Here is a 21691-nt window from a genome sequence, read left to right on the forward strand (position 1 = left end):
AAACTTCCGACAGCCGTAAGCCACCCCACGCGCCGCCCTATCACCACTAGTCGCCACCACTCGCCGGCGCGTGAGGGCGCGTGGATCACTCTCCACCGCTGGTTTTCTTGTCCGATCGTCAGTCTCGTGATTCCGATTGCTAGTTTCTTGAATATTACTCCGATTGCTAGTTGAAGAAGAAGAAGAAAAAAAAAAGGTCGATTGCTAATTATCTGTCTGCTGTCTGTTTTTTTTTCTTTTTTATCCACTACCAAGTGGTCAGATATTTATTTTCACCTACTACCAAACTATGTTATGACTTGACATTTCTCACCAACTCCTTAAACTTTCTTTTATCCGTATTTTTTTTATTTTAAGTTATCTTTTAATTTTATTTTATTAAAAAAAATGAGCGATGAAAAGAAAATAGATAGTAATTTAAGCGAGACTATTCCTATTGGAGCCCGTTTGACCGACAATAAACTTAATGGGTCTAACTTCTTTGAATGGAGTAAGACAATCCGTGTATATCTTAGGAGCATGGGAAAAGCTTCTCATTTTACTTCCGAACCTCCTAAAGATGATACACGGGATCTGTGGCTACAAAATGATGTCAGAATCTTTCTTCAAATTATGAATTCCATTGAATCTTCGGTTACTTCGTTGGTAAATCATTGTGAGTATGTAAAAGAGCTTATGGAGTATCTCGATTTTCTATATTCTGGAAAGAGCAATATCTCTAAAATATTTAATGTGTGCAAATCTTTTCATCGCAGTGAACAACACGATCGATCTCTAATGGCTTATGTTATGGAATTTAAGAAAACATATGAGGAGTTTAACTCTGTGATGCCTTTAAGTGCTGATATTAAGACTATGCAGACACAACGTGAGCAATTAGCGGTCATGAGCTTTCTAACTGGTTTACGACCAGAACATGATGCTATTAAGTCCCAGTTTTTGAACGAGTCTACGATTCCCTCTCTTCAAGAAACATTTGCTCGTGTCCTCCGTCACGAGGATGTTAAAACACCTCAAGTTTCTGAGCACAACTGTGATGACCCGGAAATTTCTAACCAAATTTAAACTTTATCTTTAAATGATTTAATGTTTCCGACGCGATAAGCAAAGTCTATGAAGTTGAATCTCAAAATTTTAGAACTGTTTCATGTATTAAATTACATTTGACTGCTCTCGACGATTCCTGAACAATTATATGTATGTATATATATATATGTACAAGTAAAAACGACTTTCCTACCTTAAAACACTATTTGCTACAGTAAAACACTATTTGCTACAGTGTAGCCTTATTTTGCTACAGTGCTACAGTGAAAACGACTTTGCTACACTATTTGCTACAGTAAAACACTATTTGCTACAGTAAACACTATTTGCTACAGTGACACTATTTGATGTCGAGGAACTAGCAAACAAAAACAGGATAAGGCGGCCATGCGATCGCATGGCAAAACCACTGAAAACTCATGCGTTCGCATGAGGTACTGTAGCAGGCCACATACTATAAAAGCTCGATTCATTCCTCTGTATTATTATTATTTTTATATTATTATTAATATTATTTTTATTATTATTATTATTATTATTATTATTATTACTATTATTATTATTATTATTAAGATTAATATTATTATTATTATTCTTATTATAATATTATTATTAGTAGTATATACACCTAAAATACTACGACGAGGTTATGAGCGTGTCACCTTCAAAATGGGTTTTTGAGCGGGATAGAGCTAAGAAAATTATGGGTTATTGCCAAGGAGGTTATGGGTAATGTTCGAGGGTATATTTGTGAATCAAATCTAGTGTTTATCATCTCTGTTGCGTCTACGTACTTTTCTACAATATTGAATCTCAATATTAATACGTAAGCATTTATATTTTATATTTTATAAATTAATAGTGTATACATACTAGTGCTCGAGTATATATATTTATACATGTTTGTATGCTAAATTTCGTCGTTAAACAGTTTATAATGAATCACGAATTAAATACATATATTACTGGAAAAAGGTATATGATATACATGTTTTCGGAAAACTGGCGAAAAATCAATAACTTTTCATTTAGACACCGAATAGTTTCGATGAACGAATTAAAAGATATGGACAACTGAATTATGATTAACGATAATTGGAATTGCTTTTGAATCTGCAATTAATATTTAAACAACTTGTTTGTAAGATTGATAAATTGGATTTTTGAGTATTACCAACTGAGTAAATGAATCCTTATATAAGGTACGTCTCGTTTTGTTGAACTATTGTCAAAATTAACTTTTTGAAATAACTTTGGAAAACTTTTGTATGTCGATCTCGAGCATTAGGATTGTGATACACTATGACCAGACCTAGCTTGATAGACATTTATTGACCAACATATGTTCTCTAGGTTGAGATCTACGGTTAATTTTGCATTCCGAGTTTCAGTCACATTTTGGCGAACGACTTTATATGCTGCTAAGGTGAGTTTCATATGCTCCCTTTTTAATTGCTTTTGTAATTTATATTTTTGGGCTGAGAATACATGCACTTTATTTTAAACGCAATGGATACAAGTACATACTAAATTCTACACTGAGTTTGAACTGAAAATCCCTTAGCTTTGGTAACTGTTAATTGCCAGTTATAAGAACTGGTGGGCGCGAGTAGTAGTATATGGATCCATAGGGCTTGATATCCCCGTCCGAGCTAGAGTACTAGCCTTTTAACGGACGTATGCTATTTGAGAAGCGTACACGTTGGTTTGCATGTATTATTAAGATGATTATACAAAGGGTACAAATTATATATACGTTAAGTTTAGTTACCAGGGTGCTCAATTTCGTAGAATATTTTGATAAATGTTTCTGGATGAAACAACTGAAATCTTGTGATCCACCTTTATGTACAGATTATGCAAATCATTAAAACTATGAACTCACCAACCTTTGTGTTGACACTTGTTAGCATGTTTATTCTCAGGTTCCTTAGAAGTCTTCCGCTGTTTGCTTATATATTAGACAAGCTATGTGCATGGAGTCTTACATGACATATTTTTCAAGGAAACGTTGCATTCACCAAATCATCACCATGTATCTTATTTTGACTGCATTGTCAACGGAAGTACTATTGTAAACTATTATTTACGGTGATTGTCTATATGTAGATATCATCAGATGTCGAAAACCTTTGATTTAAATATTCATTTATGGTGTGCCTTTTCAAAAGAATGCAATGTTTACAAAACGTATCATATAGAGGTCAAATACCTCGCAATGAAATCGATGAATGACGTGTTCGTCCATATGGATTTGGAGCGATCGTCACAGTTGGTATCAGAGCGTTGGTCCTAGCGAACCAGGTCTTGCATGAGTGTGTCTAACTGATAATTGTTAGGATACATTAGTAAGTCTGGACTTTGACCGTGTCTGCATGTCAAAAGTTTTGCTTATCATTTTTTGTCAGAAATTACCTGCTTATCATTGCTAGTCTAGACACGTTTTACTGCATTGATTGCATGAATAGTGTATAGACAAAATTCATATCTTAGCGTATCTGTTACTGTAAACTTTTCCTGACATCTTCCGAAAATTTCTCCATGATTTATGGAATTTGGTATTATATATACATATGTAAATTATGTATTGAAGAATATCAAACTAAATTCTATAATCTAATTCATATAAAAAAAAAAATCATCTCCCTAATTATACAAGATGGATCCCGTATCTAGTTCAAATTCCTTAAACTCTGACAGCTATTCCGATATGGATATTCACCTGAATTCTGAAGACAGTGTAACCGGAATGGATCAACCAATTAGCCATCATCTATTCTGGATGAATTGGGGATGGGTTCGTAGCCTACTTAACTATTGGAGACAAGAAGAAGGCAATCCCTTCCATCCACCACATTGCCCTCTTGGCGAAGAACCTGAAGCACTTACCGGCGAACCTGTTCGTAATACCATTTTCTCTCTCATCTCTAGAATATCTCGTCATGATCATATACTCTCTCAAATTCTGGATCTTATTCATCCGCTCGTCCGAACCGCCAATCATCCCGGTGTAGTAGAAGAAGTCAACGAGCTTCGCGCTCAGGTAGTGGCTTTGGAGAATATGGTGCAAAGGTTACAAGCACCAGCAGAATCTCCGGCATCAACAGTACCACCGACTGAAATGTCCCGTTCTTATTGATTAAAAACGTTCCATATTAATTTATTTCGTTGCGAGGTTTTGACCTCTATATGAGACGTTTTTCAAAGACTGCATTCATTTTAAAACAAACCATAACCTTTATTTCATCAATAAAGGTTTAAAAAGCTTTACGTAGATTATCAAATAATGATAATCTAAAATATCCTGTTTACACACGACTATTACATAATGGTTTACAATACAAATATGTTACAACGAAATAAGTTTTTTGAATGCAGTTTTTACACATTATCATACAAGCATGGACTCCAAATCTTGTCCTTATTTAAGTATGCGACAGCGGAAGCTCTTAATAATTACCTGAGAATAAACATGCTTAAAACGTCAACAAAAAATGTTGGTGAGTTATAGGTTTAACCTATATATATCAGATCGTAACAATAGATAACAAGATTTCATATTTCAATATACATCCCATACATAGAGATAAAAATCATTCATATGGTGAACACCTGGTAACCGACATTAACAAGATGCATATATAAGAATATCCCCATCATTCCGGGACACCCTTCGGATATGATATAAATTTCGAAGTACTAAAGCATCCGGTACTTTGGATGGAGTTTGTTAGGCCCAATAGATCTATCTTTAGGATTCGCGTCAATTAGGGTGTATGTTTCCTAATTTTTAGATTACCAGACTTAATAAAAAGGGGCATATTCGATTTCGATAATTCAACCATAGAATGTAGTTTCATGTACTTGTGTCTATTTTGTAAATCATTTATAAAACCTGCATGTATTCTCATCCTAAAAATATTAGATTTTAAAAGTGAGACTAAAACTCACATTCACAGATTTTTACTTCGTCGGGAAGTAAAACTTGGCCACTGGTCGATTCACGAACCTATAACAAATATGTACATATATATCAAAGTATGTTCAAAATATATTTACAACACTTTTAATACATTTTGATGTTTTAAGTTCATTAAGTCAGCTGTCCTCGTTAGTAACCTACAACTAGTTGTCCAAAGTTAGATGTACAGAAAAAAATTGATATATATAATCTTGAATCAATCCACGACCCAGTGTATACACATCTCAGGCTAGATCACAACTCAAATTATATATATTTTTGGAATCAACCTCAACCCTGTATAGCTAACTCCCACATTACTGCATATAGAGTGTCTATAGTTGTTCCAAATAATATATACACATGGGTCGATATGATATGTCAAAACATTTGCATACGTGTCTATGGTATCCCAAGATTACATAATATATTAGAATACATGTATAATACAATATAAGTTAGCTAGGATATGATTAATATATATTTGTTACCAATTTTCACGTAGCTACAACAAGAAAAATTATCCAATCTTGTTTTACCCATAACTTCTTCGTTTTAAATCCGTTTTGAGTGAATCAAATTGCTATGGTTTCTATTTTATGAATCTAAACAGAAAAATTATAGGTTTATAGTTGGAAATATAAGTTACAAGTCATTTTTGTAAGAGGTAGTCATTTCAGTCGAAAGAACGACGTCTTGATGACCATTTTGAAAAACATACTTCCACTTTGAGTTTAACCATGATTTTTGGATATAGTTTCATGTTCATAAGAAAAATCATTTTCCCAGAAGAACAACTTTTAAATCAAAGTTTATCATAGTTTTTAATTAACTAACCCAAAACAGCCCGCGGTGTTACTACGACGGCGTAAATCCGGTTTTACGGTGTTTTTCGTGTTTCCAGGTTTTAAATCATTAAGTTAGCATATCATATTGATATAGAACATGTGTTTAGTTGATTTTAAAAGTCAAGTTAGAAGGATTAACTTTTGTTTGCGAACAAGTTTTGAATTAACTAAACTATGTTCTAGTGATTACAAGTTTAAACCTTCGAATAAGATAGCATTATATGTATGAATCGAATGATGTTATGAACATCATTACTACCTCAAGTTTTCTGGATAAAGCTACTGGAAATGAGAAAAATGGATCTAGCTTCAAAGAATCCTTGGATGGCTTGAATGTTCTTGAAGCAGAATCATGACACGAAAACAGGTCAAGTAAGATTTTCACTCGAAATAAGATTGTTATAGTTATAGAAATTGAATCAAAGATTGAATATGAGTATTACCATGTATTAGAAAGATATCTTACTATAAATAAGAAAGATTTCTTGAGGTTGGATGATCACTCTACAAGATTGGAAGTAAGCTAGCAAACTTGGAAGTATTCTTGATTTTATGAAACTAGAACTTGTAGAATTTATGAAGAACACTTAGAACTTGAAGATAGAACTTGAGAGAGATCAATTAGATGAAGAAAATTGAAGAATGAAAGTGTTTATAGGTGTTTTTGTTCGTTGGTGTATGGATTAGATATAAAGGATATGTAATTTTGTTTTCATGTAAATAAGTCATGAATGATTACTCATATTTTTGTAATTTTATGAGATATTTCATGCTAGTTGCCAAATGATGGTTCCCACATGTGTTAGGTGACTCACATGGGCTGCTAAGAGTTGATCATTGGAGTGTATATACTGTAATGACCCGCACTTTTTCGATCGTTCTATACTTATAAGATTGATATTTACATAAATTAAACCTTACCAACATGATAAGCAATCCAAATTGTTGAGACTTATATTTCCGAAAAGAGTTTTACACAACGTTTGACCGTCTAGTTTGACCGATGATATCACGAACTATACAATATATGATAATTATACGTTTGTGTATATATATGTATATATACATATTTAACATGATTAAAGAATGTTTTAATACCTCATTTTATATTAATAACAACAAGTTATATGTGTATTTTGAAACTACTAACTTAAGTTTTCAAAACGATAACAATACGTAACGTTATTTGACATATATACTTAAGACTTATAATGTTATACATATATTGTATAAGTAATGTATTTAATTACTTTTAAGGAACTTAAATACATAAAACCATATAAGTGTGTTCACAAAAGATAGCTATATTTGAATCCTCATTTCATTTTTCACAAAATTTCTATACGTATACCTAGAGTATTTGTACTCGTATCATACCTAGCTCCTATACGTATTTACTAATACTAAATACACATCAAAATCACCACCTAACCAGCCATTATTCATGCCCTTAGAGCTAGGTAATTACTTTTGTAGGATTGCTTGACTAATTATACAAGAAAACAACTAAAACTTTTGTCCTTGTACACCATCAAAAACGCCACCATCACCACCTTAAATACTTCCATTCATTTCCCATTTTTGATTCACTTTCACTTCAATTATCTTAGCAAAAACACACACTCTTTCAAGAACTTTAAACTCCATAACACTTCAGCAACTTACCAAGAAGATCTAGCTTCAAAAACCATACTAAAACACCATAAGAAAACCATACAAAAACACTTCAAGAAATCCTTCCAAGAACACCAACTTACTTCCAATCTTTCATCCACCTCTAGCACCCTTTTGATTCTAGCTTCTTACTTCTCTTTTACAGCAACTTCATCCAAGGAACTTGAGGTAGAATCTATGTTCATAACCTTATTCGATTCATATATATATAGCTATCATATTTTGTGGTATACAAGTTTAACAACAAGAACATAGTTTGAATGTTTTCAAACTTGTTTGCAAACTAAATAGATCCTTCTAACTTAACTTTTAAAATACTTCAAGACATGTAATATAACTTATTTATATGTTAATTTAACAAGATAAAACTTGGTTTTTCAAAGTATAAGTATTTTTGGAAAAATGGTCATTAAATGATTTTGTTGTAACAAAAATGTTTAACTTCATATGTTTCACTAAACTTTCACTTATGCCGTATGATTTTGAATACAAACCAAGGTATTTACAGTTCATAGTATTAAAGAAGAACTCGATCCAAGAAGATGGCAATTTGAATCAACGAAAACGGACTTGTAACGAAGAAACTATGACCGAAACAAAATTGGTTATCCTAGACAATTTCAACTTCGGGATTCATTGGAAAAATTTACATAAAATCACATACTTCTAAGATAACATGATATTTTATATATATGTACTCATAATTCAATTTCATATGGTTCAGGATCACCCGTAAGCAACACGAGAAGATTAATCATAAGATCCCATGATTGTACGCAACACGTCATTTGACAACACCGGTACTTTATGTACGCAACACGTCATTTGACAACACCGGTACCATGGGTCAAGATTAATCTCGACCAATACATTTATGATGGGGTTTTACGGGAGTTTTATTTATTTCGTTGGGGGTTGTATTTATTCATTGCGGGTATATTAAACATCTAAAAATGAACCATTAAAATTGAATTGCTAACCTCGGACTGCTAACTTCGGACTAAGGAAATATTCAAAGTATTAAAAGTATAACAAGTATATATATATATAACGTTTGTTTTAAAATGAAAACATATTGATATATTATATATGGATAGGTTCGTGATATCAACCGGAAGACCGAGTCAAAATATATATATCATCAAGACAAGAGTGAGTATATAGTCCCACTTTTAAACTCTAAATATTTCGGGATGAGAATACATGTATTTTATGTTTTACGTTATGGACACAAGTAACTGAAAAATATATTCTACGTTGAGTTGTACCACTGGCATACTTCCCTGTAGCTTGGTAACTAATATTTACAGCGGTATTGTAAACGCGAATCCTGTTGATAGATCTATCGGGCCTGACAACCCCAACCGGACTGGACGACCAGTATTCAACGGTTGCACAGTACTTCGTTTTGTGACTACACTTGGTACGGTGTAGTAAGATTTCATATTAAAGGGAATATGCGACGTGAAAATGTTAAGTATGGTTACCAAGTGCTCAACCACTTAGAATACTTTTATTAAACTGTTTATATACGAAATCTTGTGGTCTATATATATATATTGCTGCCGGCATTAAACCTATATCTCACCAACTTTATGTTGACCTTTTAAAACATGTCTATTCTCAGGTGATTTCTAAAGCTTCCGCTGCATCATGTTGGATCTAACCAGGATCTTGCGTACGCATGTTTGTGTCAAAAATAAAACTGCATATCCGAGATGTTGTATTGTAAAATATGCTAGAAACCGTGTTGTTGTCATCATTTGTAAAGTTTGTAAGTCGAAGATTATCGCTAAACGTTAATCTTCTTTTTATTGTCTTAAGCTTGTAACAAAAATAATGGTTATGGTTTGTAATGTATAATATATGCAGTTTTCTTTCAAAAATGTCTCATATAGAGGTCAATACCTCGCAATGAAATCATACGTTATCTAACGCGTTCTTATGGTTAAGGACGGGTTATGACATGTGGTATCAGAGCGTTGGTCTTAGCGAACCAGGTTTGCATTAGTGTGTCTAACCAAGAAGTCGTTAGGATACATTAGTAAAGTCTGGACTTTGACCGGGTCTGATTTTAAAAACCATTGTTTATCACTGTTGGTTAAAAATTTATATGTAAATATTATGTAAGTACTAATGGGTTAGTTGTTATGTGATAGATGTCGGGCTCGAAACTTATTATCACATTCAGCGACTCCGAATCAGAACCTTCAGATTGTGTTTCAGTCATTAACATATCCGATGACGAAAGTGGTATTTTTGGGGAAGACTCACAATTTCCGGATGAACCAACTATAGAAATATCGGAAAGTGAACCCGAGGAGGAAAGTGAACCCGAGGAGGAAAGTGAACCCGAGGAGGAAAGTGAACCAGAGGAGGAAAGTGAACCCGAGGAAGAAATACAGGAAATTACAAAAGACGAGTTCGAACTAGGAAAGAAACGAAAAGCTAGTGAATTAGAAAATCCAAATCCCGAGTTTAAAGAGAATGATGTGGCACCAATTCCACTCAACACTACCACCCCTATCCCCGCTATTCCTATTAGTGCTATCCCCGCATCTAGTACTTTGGCACCTCAGCCAAAACGTAGGGAGACAGCTAGGATTCGCGTTGGGGGATTCCCTGGACATAAATGTTTCGGGAAATAGACCAAATGATGCGCTGCCGTATTAAACCATGGAATCACATAATGTTTTGTATAATATTATTAGTGTGGTTTGTTTAAAGTTTGATGTAAGCATATGTAAAATAGCGAAGTATGAAATGCAATAATTTTCCATGGTTAAGTATTATTTAGATTGTAGTAATTGGTTCTGTACTAAGCTATTAAGTATGAACATTAACGGGTAGGTACTACCCAAGATATAATTATAAAACGCTAATAAGAAGAAAAGGCTTTTATAATAATACCTGGTTCATATTATTAACAAGCTATAAATGTACTATAAATACACACTACATCTATAATATTCCATGTGAATAATTATTTTCTTTCATTAGGAAATGGCGCGATTGAATCGAATGACGGAACAAGAACTCGAGGAACTCATCAACCAGCGAGTGAACGATAGAATGCTATGGGTCGAAGCTGCAAGAGCTGCTGCAGTTAACCCAAATCCTCGTGTAGGATGCTCCTACAAGACGTTTCAAGCTTGCAAGCCATCATCATTCAGTGGAACGGAAGGACCGATCGGTTTAACCCGATGGATAGAAAAGATGGAGACGGTGTTTAAAATCAGTGGTTGTGATGAAAAAGACATGACCAAGTTTGCATCGTGCACTTTACAAGATAGTGCACTTACATGGTGGAAGAATTATGTGAAGGCGGTAGGAGGAGATGTAGCTTATGATACTCCATGGGAAGAATTCAAAGCAATGATAATCACCGAGTATTGTCCAAGGAATGAGGTTATTAAGTTAGAAGATGAGTTACGAAGTTTGAAGGTGGTTGGTACTGAAATCACCAACTACAATCAGCGATTCATGGAATTGGTTTTACTATGTCCTGAATTGGTTCCAACCGAAGCACAGAAGATTGAAATGTACAAAGGTGGTTTGCCCAAAAAGGTCAAGGCAAACGTTACAGCATCGAAACCTAAGACAATTCATGAAGCTATAACCATGGCAAACGAGTTAATGGATCAGGTCATTCTGGATAAGAAAGCATTCACTACTGAGGTGAAGGTATCGAGTAACAAAAGGAAGTGGAACGGAAATTATGATCGAGGTTACCAACAGCAATCTTTTAAGAAACCAGAAACCCCGAAAGGTGCGGGTAGCGGTTCAGGCTTTGGTTACAAAGGACAAAGTCCTTTATGCAACCGTTGTCACAAACATCACTTTGGTTACTGTAGTGTGTTGTGCACCAAATGCAATCGACAGGGACATCTTGCTGAAGATTGTAAGGCTCTCGTTACAAATGCAAATGGTAACAAGACTCCTGCCACCAACGCAAATAGAACTGCTTTGGCTAACATTACTTGTTTTGGGTGTGGAAAACAAGGTCACTATAAGAGCCAGTGCCCGAATCAGAATGGTGAACCTGCACGTGGAAGAGCGTTTGTTATTAATGCTAGAGAGGCACGAGAAGACCTGGAGCTTGTTACGGGTACGTTTACCATTAATAACTTATCAGCATCTATTTTATTTGATACTGGCGCCGATAGAAGCTACGTGTGTAGAAATTTTTACACTAAATTGAATTGTTCATCATTACCTCTAGATGCTAAGTACTTGATTGAGTTAGCTAATGGTAAACTAATTAAAGCTGATAAAATTTGTCGTGGTTGTGAAATAAATCTAGCCGGAGAAACGTTTAAAATCGACTTAATACCCGTAGAATTAGGAGGTTTTGATGTAATAGTCGGCATGGACTGGATGTCCAAAATAGGAGCGGAAGTTGTTTGTGCCAAGAAGGCAATTCGTATTCCTGGTAAGGATAAAATACCGGTGATGATTTATGGAGAGAAGGGTAATTCAAAGCTAAAACTCATTAGCTGTTTGAAAGCCAAGAAGTGTTTAGAAAAGGGATGTTACGCTATTTTAGCACATGTTAATAAAGTCGAAAAGAAAGAAAAGTGCATCAACGACGTGCCTGTGGCAAGAGATTTTCCTGAAGTTTTTCCGGAAGAATTGCCGGGATTACCTCCATTTAGATCGGTAGAATTTCAAATAGATTTAGTACCAGGAGCTGCACCAGTGGCTCGTGCTCCATATAGACTTGCACCGTCCGAGTTAAAAGAACTTCAAAGTCAGTTAAAAGAATTACTGGACCGTGGATTCATACGACCGAGTACTTCACCGTGGGGAGCTCCAATTTTGTTTGTTAAGAAGAAAGATGGATCTTTTAGGATGTGTATAGACTATCGTGAATTAAATAAGTTAACTATCAAGAATCGATATCCACTACCGAGAATTGATGACTTATTTGATCAATTGCAAGGATCATGTGTTTATTCGAAAATCGACTTAAGATCGGGCTATCATCAACTACGCGTTAAAGAAGAGGACATTCCGAAAACTGCTTTTCGGACACGTTATGGTCATTACGAATTTTTGGTCATGCCGTTTGGGTTGACAAATGCGCCAGCTGTATTCATGGACCTCATGAATCGAGTTTGTAGTCCGTATTTAGATAAGTTTGTTATCGTTTTCATTGATGATATTCTTATCTATTCCAAGAGTGAGCAAGAGCATGAAAAGCATTTAAGGTTGATATTGGAGTTGTTAAGAAAAGAACAGCTATATGCTAAATTTTCTAAGTGTGCTTTTTGGTTGAAAGAAGTGCAATTTCTTGGCCATGTTGTTAATAGCGAAGGAATTCAGGTTGATCCAGCAAAAACTGAAGCTATTGAAAAATGGGAGACTCCTAAGACACCAACACAAATACGCCAATTTTTGGGTTTAGCCGGTTATTATAGAAGGTTTATTCAAGATTTTTCCCGAATAGCTAAGCCGTTGACAGCGTTAACGCAAAAAGGGAAGAAATATGAATGGACTTCTGAGCAGGAGAGTGCATTTCAATTACTGAAAAAGAAGTTGACTACGGCGCCTATTTTATCGTTACCAGAAGGGAACGATGATTTTGAAATATATTGTGACGCTTCGCGACAAGGTTTTGGTTGTGTTCTTATGCAACGGAAGAAAGTTATTGCATTTGCATCCCGACAATTGAAGATTCACGAGCGAAATTATACGACGCATGATCTAGAATTGGGAGCAGTCGTGTTTGCATTGAAGATGTGGAGACACTACTTGTATGGGGTTAAATTCACTGTGTTTACTGATCATAAAAGCCTTCAACATATTTTTGATCAGAAACAATTGAACATGAGGCAACGTAGGTGGGTCGAGTTAATAAACGACTATGATTGTGAAATTCGTTATCATCCCGGAAAGGCGAACGTGGTGGCCGATGCTTTAAGCAGAAAGGAACGAGAACCAATTCGAGTTCGAGCAATGAATATAAAAATTCGCATGAATCTCAACTCACAAATCAAAGAAGTTCAACAAGAAGCACTCAATAAAGAAAACATAAAGAAGGAAATAATGAAGAAGTATGAGAAGCAACTCGTTATACGGGAAGACGGAATTAGATATTTTGCAAATCGTATTTGGGTACCGAAGTTGGGTGGATTAAGGAAGTTGATATTGAACGAGGCACATAAGACAAGATACTCGATACATCCTGGAGTTGGAAAGATGTATCAAGATCTTAAGACATGTTATTGGTGGCCTAACTTAAAGACCGACGTTGCAACATATGTTGGGGAATGTTTGACTTGTTCCAAAGTCAAAGCAGAACATCAAAAGCCGTCAGGGTTACTTCAACAACCAGAAATCCCAGAATGGAAATGGGATGGTATTACCATGGATTTCATCACGAAGTTACCAAAGACTGCCTGGGGATACGACACCATTTGGGTGATTGTTGATCGTCTCACCAAGTCTGCACATTTCTTGCCTATAAAGGAAACAGATAGAATGGAGAAACTATTACGATTGTATATAAAGGAAGTTGTTTCAAGGCATGGAATACCTATTTCCATTATATCCGATCGTGATAGTAGATTTACCTCAAAGTTTTGGCAATCACTACAGGAGGCACTAGGAACTCGTTTGGATATGAGTACCGCATATCATCCGCAGACCGACGGGCAGAGTGAAAGAACAATTCAGACTCTTGAAGACATGCTCAGGGCATGTGTGATTGATTTTGGAAACGGATGGGATAAATATCTACCGTTAGCAGAATTCTCGTATAATAATAGTTATCATGCGAGCATTGGAGCTGCGCCATTCGAATCATTGTATGGAAGGAAGTGTAGATCTCCTATCTGTTGGAATGAAGTAGGAGATCGACAATTAACTGGTCCTGAGATCATACATGAAACGACTGAGAAGATAGTGCAAATCAAGGAGAGATTGAAAACAGCCCGTAGTCGCCAAAAGAGCTACGCCGATGTTCGAAGGAAACCATTAGAGTTTCAGGTCGGGGACATGGTTATGCTAAAGGTGTCACCATGGAAAGGTGTAATACGTTTCGGAAAAAGGGGTAAACTGAACCCAAGGTACGTAGGCCCGTTCAAGATTATCGAACGCATTGGACCGGTAGCTTATCGACTCGAGTTACCGCAACAACTCGCCGGAGTACATAATACCTTTCACATCTCGAACCTTAAGAAGTGTCTTACAAAGGAAGACCTTACCATTCCTCTCGAAGAAATCCATGTCGACGAGAAACTACAATTCGTCGAAGAACCAATCGAAATCATGGACCGTGAAGTTAAACAGCTCAAACAGAGCAATATACCGATTGTTAAGGTTCGTTGGAATGCTCGAAGAGGTCCCGAGTTTACTTGAGAACGAGAGGATCAGATGAAACGAAAGTATCCGCACTTGTTCTCGATAACGCAAAATAGGTACAATTTTAAAATTTCGGGACGAAATTTATTTAACGGGGAGGTAATGTAACGACCCGCACTTTTTCGATCGTTCTATACTTATAAGATTGATATTTACATAAATTAAACCTTACCAACATGATAAGCAATCCAAATTGTTGAGACTTATATTTCCGAAAAGAGTTTTACACAACGTTTGACCGTCTAGTTTGACCGATGATATCACGAACTATACAATATATGATAATTATACGTTTGTGTATATATATGTATATATACATATTTAACATGATTAAAGAATGTTTTAATACCTCATTTTATATTAATAACAACAAGTTATATGTGTATTTTGAAACTACTAACTTAAGTTTTCAAAACGATAACAATACGTAACGTTATTTGACATATATACTTAAGACTTATAATGTTATACATATATTGTATAAGTAATGTATTTAATTACTTTTAAGGAACTTAAATACATAAAACCATATAAGTGTGTTCACAAAAGATAGCTATATTTGAATCCTCATTTCATTTTTCACAAAATTTCTATACGTATACCTAGAGTATTTGTACTCGTATCATACCTAGCTCCTATACGTATTTACTAATAGTAAATACACATCAAAATCACCACCTAACCAGCCATTATTCATGCCCTTAGAGCTAGGTAATTACTTTTGTAGGATTGCTTGACTAATTATACAAGAAAACAACTAAAACTTTTGTCCTTGTACACCATCAAAAACGCCACCATCACCACCTTAAATACTTCCATTCATTTCCCATTTTTGATTCACTTTCACTTCAATTATCTTAGCAAAAACACACACTCTTTCAAGAACTTTAAACTCCATAACACTTCAGCAACTTACCAAGAAGATCTAGCTTCAAAAACCATACTAAAACACCATAAGAAAACCATACAAAAACACTTCAAGAAATCCTTCCAAGAACACCAACTTACTTCCAATCTTTCATCCACCTCTAGCACCCTTTTGATTCTAGCTTCTTACTTCTCTTTTACAGCAACTTCATCCAAGGAACTTGAGGTAGAATCTATGTTCATAACCTTATTCGATTCATATATATATAGCTATCATATTTTGTGGTATACAAGTTTAACAACAAGAACATAGTTTGAATGTTTTCAAACTTGTTTGCAAACTAAATAGATCCTTCTAACTTAACTTTTAAAATACTTCAAGACATGTAATATAACTTATTTATATGTTAATTTAACAAGATAAAACTTGGTTTTTCAAAGTATAAGTATTTTTGGAAAAATGGTCATTAAATGATTTTGTTGTAACAAAAATGTTTAACTTCATATGTTTCACTAAACTTTCACTTATGCCGTATGATTTTGAATACAAACCAAGGTATTTACAGTTCATAGTCTTAAAGAAGAACTCGATCCAAGAAGATGGCAATTTGAATCAACGAAAACGGACTTGTAACGAAGAAACTATGACCGAAACAAAATTGGTTATCCTAGACAATTTCAACTTCGGGATTCATTGGAAAAATTTACATAAAATCACATACTTCTAAGATAACATGATATTTTATATATATGTACTCATAATTCAATTTCATATGGTTCAGGATCACCCGTAAGCAACACGAGAAGATTAATCATAAGATCCCATGATTGTACGCAACACGTCATTTGACAACACCGGTACTTTATGTACGCAACACGTCATTTGACAACACCGGTACCATGGGTCAAGATTAATCTCGACCAATACATTTATGATGGGGTTTTACGGGAGTTTTATTTATTTCGTTGGGGGTTGTATTTATTCATTGCGGGTATATTAAACATCTAAAAATGAACCATTAAAATTGAATTGCTAACCTCGGACTGCTAACTTCGGACTAAGGAAATATTCAAAGTATTAAAAGTATAACAAGTATATATATATAACGTTTGTTTTAAAATGAAAACATATTGATATATTATATATGGATAGGTTCGTGATATCAACCGGAAGACCGAGTCAAAATATATATATCATCAAGACAAGAGTGAGTATATAGTCCCACTTTTAAACTCTAAATATTTCGGGATGAGAATACATGTATTTTATGTTTTACGTTATGGACACAAGTAACTGAAAAATATATTCTACGTTGAGTTGTACCACTGGCATACTTCCCTGTAGCTTGGTAACTAATATTTACAGCGGTATTGTAAACGCGAATCCTGTTGATAGATCTATCGGGCCTGACAACCCCAACCGGACTGGACGACCAGTATTCAACGGTTGCACAGTACTTCGTTTTGTGACTACACTTGGTACGGTGTAGTAAGATTTCATATTAAAGGGAATATGCGACGTGAAAATGTTAAGTATGGTTACCAAGTGCTCAACCACTTAGAATACTTTTATTAAACTGTTTATATACGAAATCTTGTGGTCTATATATATATATTGCTGCCGGCATTAAACCTATATCTCACCAACTTTATGTTGACCTTTTAAAACATGTCTATTCTCAGGTGATTTCTAAAGCTTCCGCTGCATCATGTTGGATCTAACCAGGATCTTGCGTACGCATGTTTGTGTCAAAAATAAAACTGCATATCCGAGATGTTGTATTGTAAAATATGCTAGAAACCGTGTTGTTGTCATCATTTGTAAAGTTTGTAAGTCGAAGATTATCGCTAAACGTTAATCTTCTTTTTATTGTCTTAAGCTTGTAACAAAAATAATGGTTATGGTTTGTAATGTATAATATATGCAGTTTTCTTTCAAAAATGTCTCATATAGAGGTCAATACCTCGCAATGAAATCATACGTTATCTAACGCGTTCTTATGGTTAAGGACGGGTTATGACATATACCAATAGTATATACATCTAAAAGCTGTGTATTGTACGAGTACGAATACGGGTGCATACGAGTAGAATTGTTGATGAAACTGAACGAGGATGTAATTGTAAGCATTTTTGTTAAGTAGAAGTATTTTGATAAGTGTCTTGAAGTATTTCAAAAGTGTATGAATACATATTAAAACACTACATGTGTATACATTTTAACTGAGTCGTTAAGTCATCGTTAGTCGTTACATGTAAGTGTTGTTTTGAAACCTTTAGGTTAACGATCTTGTTAAATGTTGTTAACCTAATGTTTATAATATCAAATGAAATTTTAAATTATTATATTATCATGATATTATGATGTACGAATATCTCTTAATATGATATATATACATTAAATGTCGTTACAAAGATAATCGTTACATATATGTCTCGTTTCAAAATCATTAAGTTAGTAGTCTTGTTTTTACATATGTAGTTCATTATTAATATACTTAATGATATGTTTACTTATCATAATATCATGTTAACTATATATATAACCATATATATGTCATCATATAGTTTTTACAAGTTTTAAAGTTCGTGAATCACCGGTCAACTTGGGTGGTCAATTGTCTATATGAAACCTATTTCAATTAATCAAGTCTTAACAAGTTTGATTGCTTAACATGTTGGAAACACTTAATCATGTAAATAACAATTTCATTTAATATATATATAAACATGGAAAAGTTCAGGTCACTACAGTACCTACCAGTTAAATAAATTTCATCCCGAAATTTTTAGCAGTTGGAGGTGTTGACGTATCTTCTGGAAATAAATGCGGGTATTTCTTTTTCATATGATCTTCTCATTCCCAGGTGAACTCGGGTCCTCTACGAGCATTCCATCGAACCTTAACAATTGGTATCTTGTTTTGCTTAAGTCTTTTAACCTCACGATCCATTATTTCGACGGGTTCTTCGATGAATTGAAGTTTTTCGTTGATTTGGATTTCATCTAACGGAATAGTGAGATCTTCTTTAGCAAAACATTTCTTCAAATTCGAGACGTGGAAAGTGTTATGTACAGCCGCGAGTTGTTGAGGTAACTCAAGTCGGTAAGCTACTGGTCCGACACGATCAATAATCTTGAATGGTCCGATATACCTTGGATTTAATTTCCCTCGTTTACCAAATCGAACAACGCCTTTCCAAGGTGAAACTTTAAGCATGACCATCTCTCTAATTCCAAATTCTATATCTTTTCTTTTAATGTCAGCGTAGCTCTTTTGTCGACTTTGGGCGGTTTTCAACCGTTGTTGAATTTGGATGATCTTCTCGGTAGTTTCTTGTATTATCTCCGGACCCGTAATCTGTCTATCCCCCACTTCACTCCAACAAATTAGAGACCTGCACTTTCTACCATAAGGTGCTTCAAACGGCGCCATCTCAATGCTTGAATGGTAGCTGTTGTTGTAGGAAAATTCTGCTAACGGTAGATGTCGATCCCAACTGTTTCCGAAATCAATAACACATGCTCGTAGCATGTCTTCAAGCGTTTGTATCGTCCTTTTGCTCTGCCCATTAGTTTATGGATGATAGGCAGTACTCATGTCTAGACGAGTTCCTAATGCTTGCTGTAATGTCTGCCAGAATCTTGAAATAAATCTGCCATCCCTATCAGAGATAATAGAGATTGGTATTCCATGTCTGGAGACGACTTCCTTCAAATACAGTCATGCTAACTTCTCCATCTTGTCATCTTCTCTTATTGGTAGGAAGTGTGCTGATTTGGTGAGACGATCAACTATTATCCAAATAGTATCAAAACCACTTGCAGTCCTTGGCAATTTAGTGATGAAATCCATGGTAATGTTTTCCCATTTCCATTTCGGGATTTCGGGTTGTTGAAGTAGACCTGATGGTTTCTGATGCTCAGCTTTGACCTTAGAACACGTCAAACATTCTCCTACGTATTTAGAAACATCGACTTTCATACCCGGCCACCAAAAATATTTCTTGAGATCCTTGTACATCTTTCCCGTTCCAGGATGTATTGAGTATCTGGTTTTATGAGCTTCTCTAAGTACCATTTCTCTCATATCTTCAAATTTTGGTACCCAAATCCTTTCAGCCCTATACCGGGTTCCGTCTTTCCGAATATTAAGATGCTTCTCCGATCCTTTGGGTATTTCATCCCTTAAATTTCCCTCTTTTAAAACTCCTTGTTGCGCCTCCTTTATTTGAGTAGTAAGGTTATTGTGAATCATTATATTCATAGATTTTACTCGAATGGGTTCTCTGTCCTTCCTGCTCAAGGCGTCGGCTACCACATTTGCCTTCCCCGGGTGGTAACGAATCTCAAAGTCGTAATCATCCAACAATTCAATCCACCTACGCTGCCTCATATTCAGTTGTTTCTGATTAAATATGTGTTGAAGACTTTTGTGGTCGGTATATATAATACTTTTGACCCCATATAAGTAGTGCCTCCAAGTCTTTAATACAAAAACAACCGCGTCTAATTCCAAATCATGCGTCGTATAATTTTGTTCGTGAATCTTCAATTGTCTAGACGCATAAGCAATCACCTTCGTTCGTTGCATTAATACACAACCGAGACCTTGCTTTGATGCGTCACAATAAATCACAAATTCATCATTCCCTTCAGGCAATGACAATATAGGTGCCGTAGTTAGCTTTTTCTTCAATAACTAAAACGCTTTCTCTTGTTCATCCTTCCATTGAAATTTCTTCCCTTTATGCGTTAATGCAGTCAAGGGTTTTGCTATTCTAGAAAAGTCTTGGATGAACCTTCTGTAGTAACCAGCTAGTCCTAAAAACTGGCGTATGTGTTTCGGAGTTTTCGGGGTTTCCCACTTTTCAACAGTTTCTATCTTTGCCGGATCCACCTTAATACCTTCTTTGTTCACTATGTGACCGAGGAATTGAACTTCTTCCAACCAAAATGCACACTTTGAAAACTTAGCGTACAATTCTTCCTTCCTCAATACTTCTAACACCTTTCTCAAATGTTCACCGTGTTCTTGGTTATTCTTTGAGTAAATAAGTATGTCATCAATGAAAACAATGACAAACTTGTCAAGGTATGGTCCACACACTCGGTTCATAAGGTCCATGAACACAACTGGTGCATTAGTCAAACCAAACGGCATGACCATAAACTCGTAATGACCGTAACGTGTTCTGAAAGCAGTCTTTGGAATATCATCTTCTTTCACCCGCATTTGATGATACCCGGAACGTAAGTCAATCTTTGAATAAACAGACGATCCTTGTAGTTGATCAAATAAGTCGTCGATTCTCGGTAGTGGGTAGCGGTTCTTGATGGTAAGTTTGTTCAACTCTCGGTAGTTGATACACAACCTGAATGTACCATCTTTCTTCTTGACAAACAAAACAGGAGCTCCCCACGGTGATGTGCTTGGTCGAATGAAACCACGCTCTAAAAGTTCTTGTAATTGGCTTTGCAGTTCTTTCATCTCACTGGGTGCGAGTCTGTAAGGAGCACGAGATATTGGTGCAGCTCCTGGTACAAGATCTATTTGAAATTCAACGGATCGATGTGGGGGTAATCCCGGTAATTCTTTCAGAAATACATCGGGAAATTCTTTGGTGACGGGAACATCATTGATGCTCTTTTCTTCAGTTTGTACTTTCTCGACGTGTGCTAGAATAGCATAGCAACCTTTTCTTATTAGTTTTTGTGCCTTCAAATTACTAATAAGATGTAGCCTCGTGTTGCCCTTTTCTCCGTACACCATTAAGGGTTTTTCTTTTTCTCGTATAATGCGAATTGCATTTTTTTAACAAATGATCTCTGCTTTCACTTCTTTCAACTAGTCCATACCGATTATCACATCAAAACTCCCTAACTCTACTGGTATCAAGTCAATCTTAAATGTTCCGCTAACCAGTTT

General features: G+C 35.2%; 1 protein-coding gene across 1 annotated transcript in view; it reads left to right on the forward strand.

The window, feature by feature from the left end:
* The first annotated feature begins 387 nt into the window (after positions 1–387).
* Positions 388–21691, forward strand: part of LOC139860201 (uncharacterized) — a 57646-nt gene continuing 36342 nt past the window's right edge. Inside the window, exon 1 of the mRNA XM_071848973.1 lies at positions 388–1033. Within this exon, the coding sequence (XP_071705074.1) occupies positions 388–1033 (646 nt within the window). The remainder of the gene's footprint in view (positions 1034–21691) is intronic.

The sequence above is a fragment of the Rutidosis leptorrhynchoides genome, chromosome 7, assembly GCF_046630445.1.
Source record: "Rutidosis leptorrhynchoides isolate AG116_Rl617_1_P2 chromosome 7, CSIRO_AGI_Rlap_v1, whole genome shotgun sequence".
NCBI classification, from domain to species: domain Eukaryota; kingdom Viridiplantae; phylum Streptophyta; class Magnoliopsida; order Asterales; family Asteraceae; genus Rutidosis; species Rutidosis leptorrhynchoides.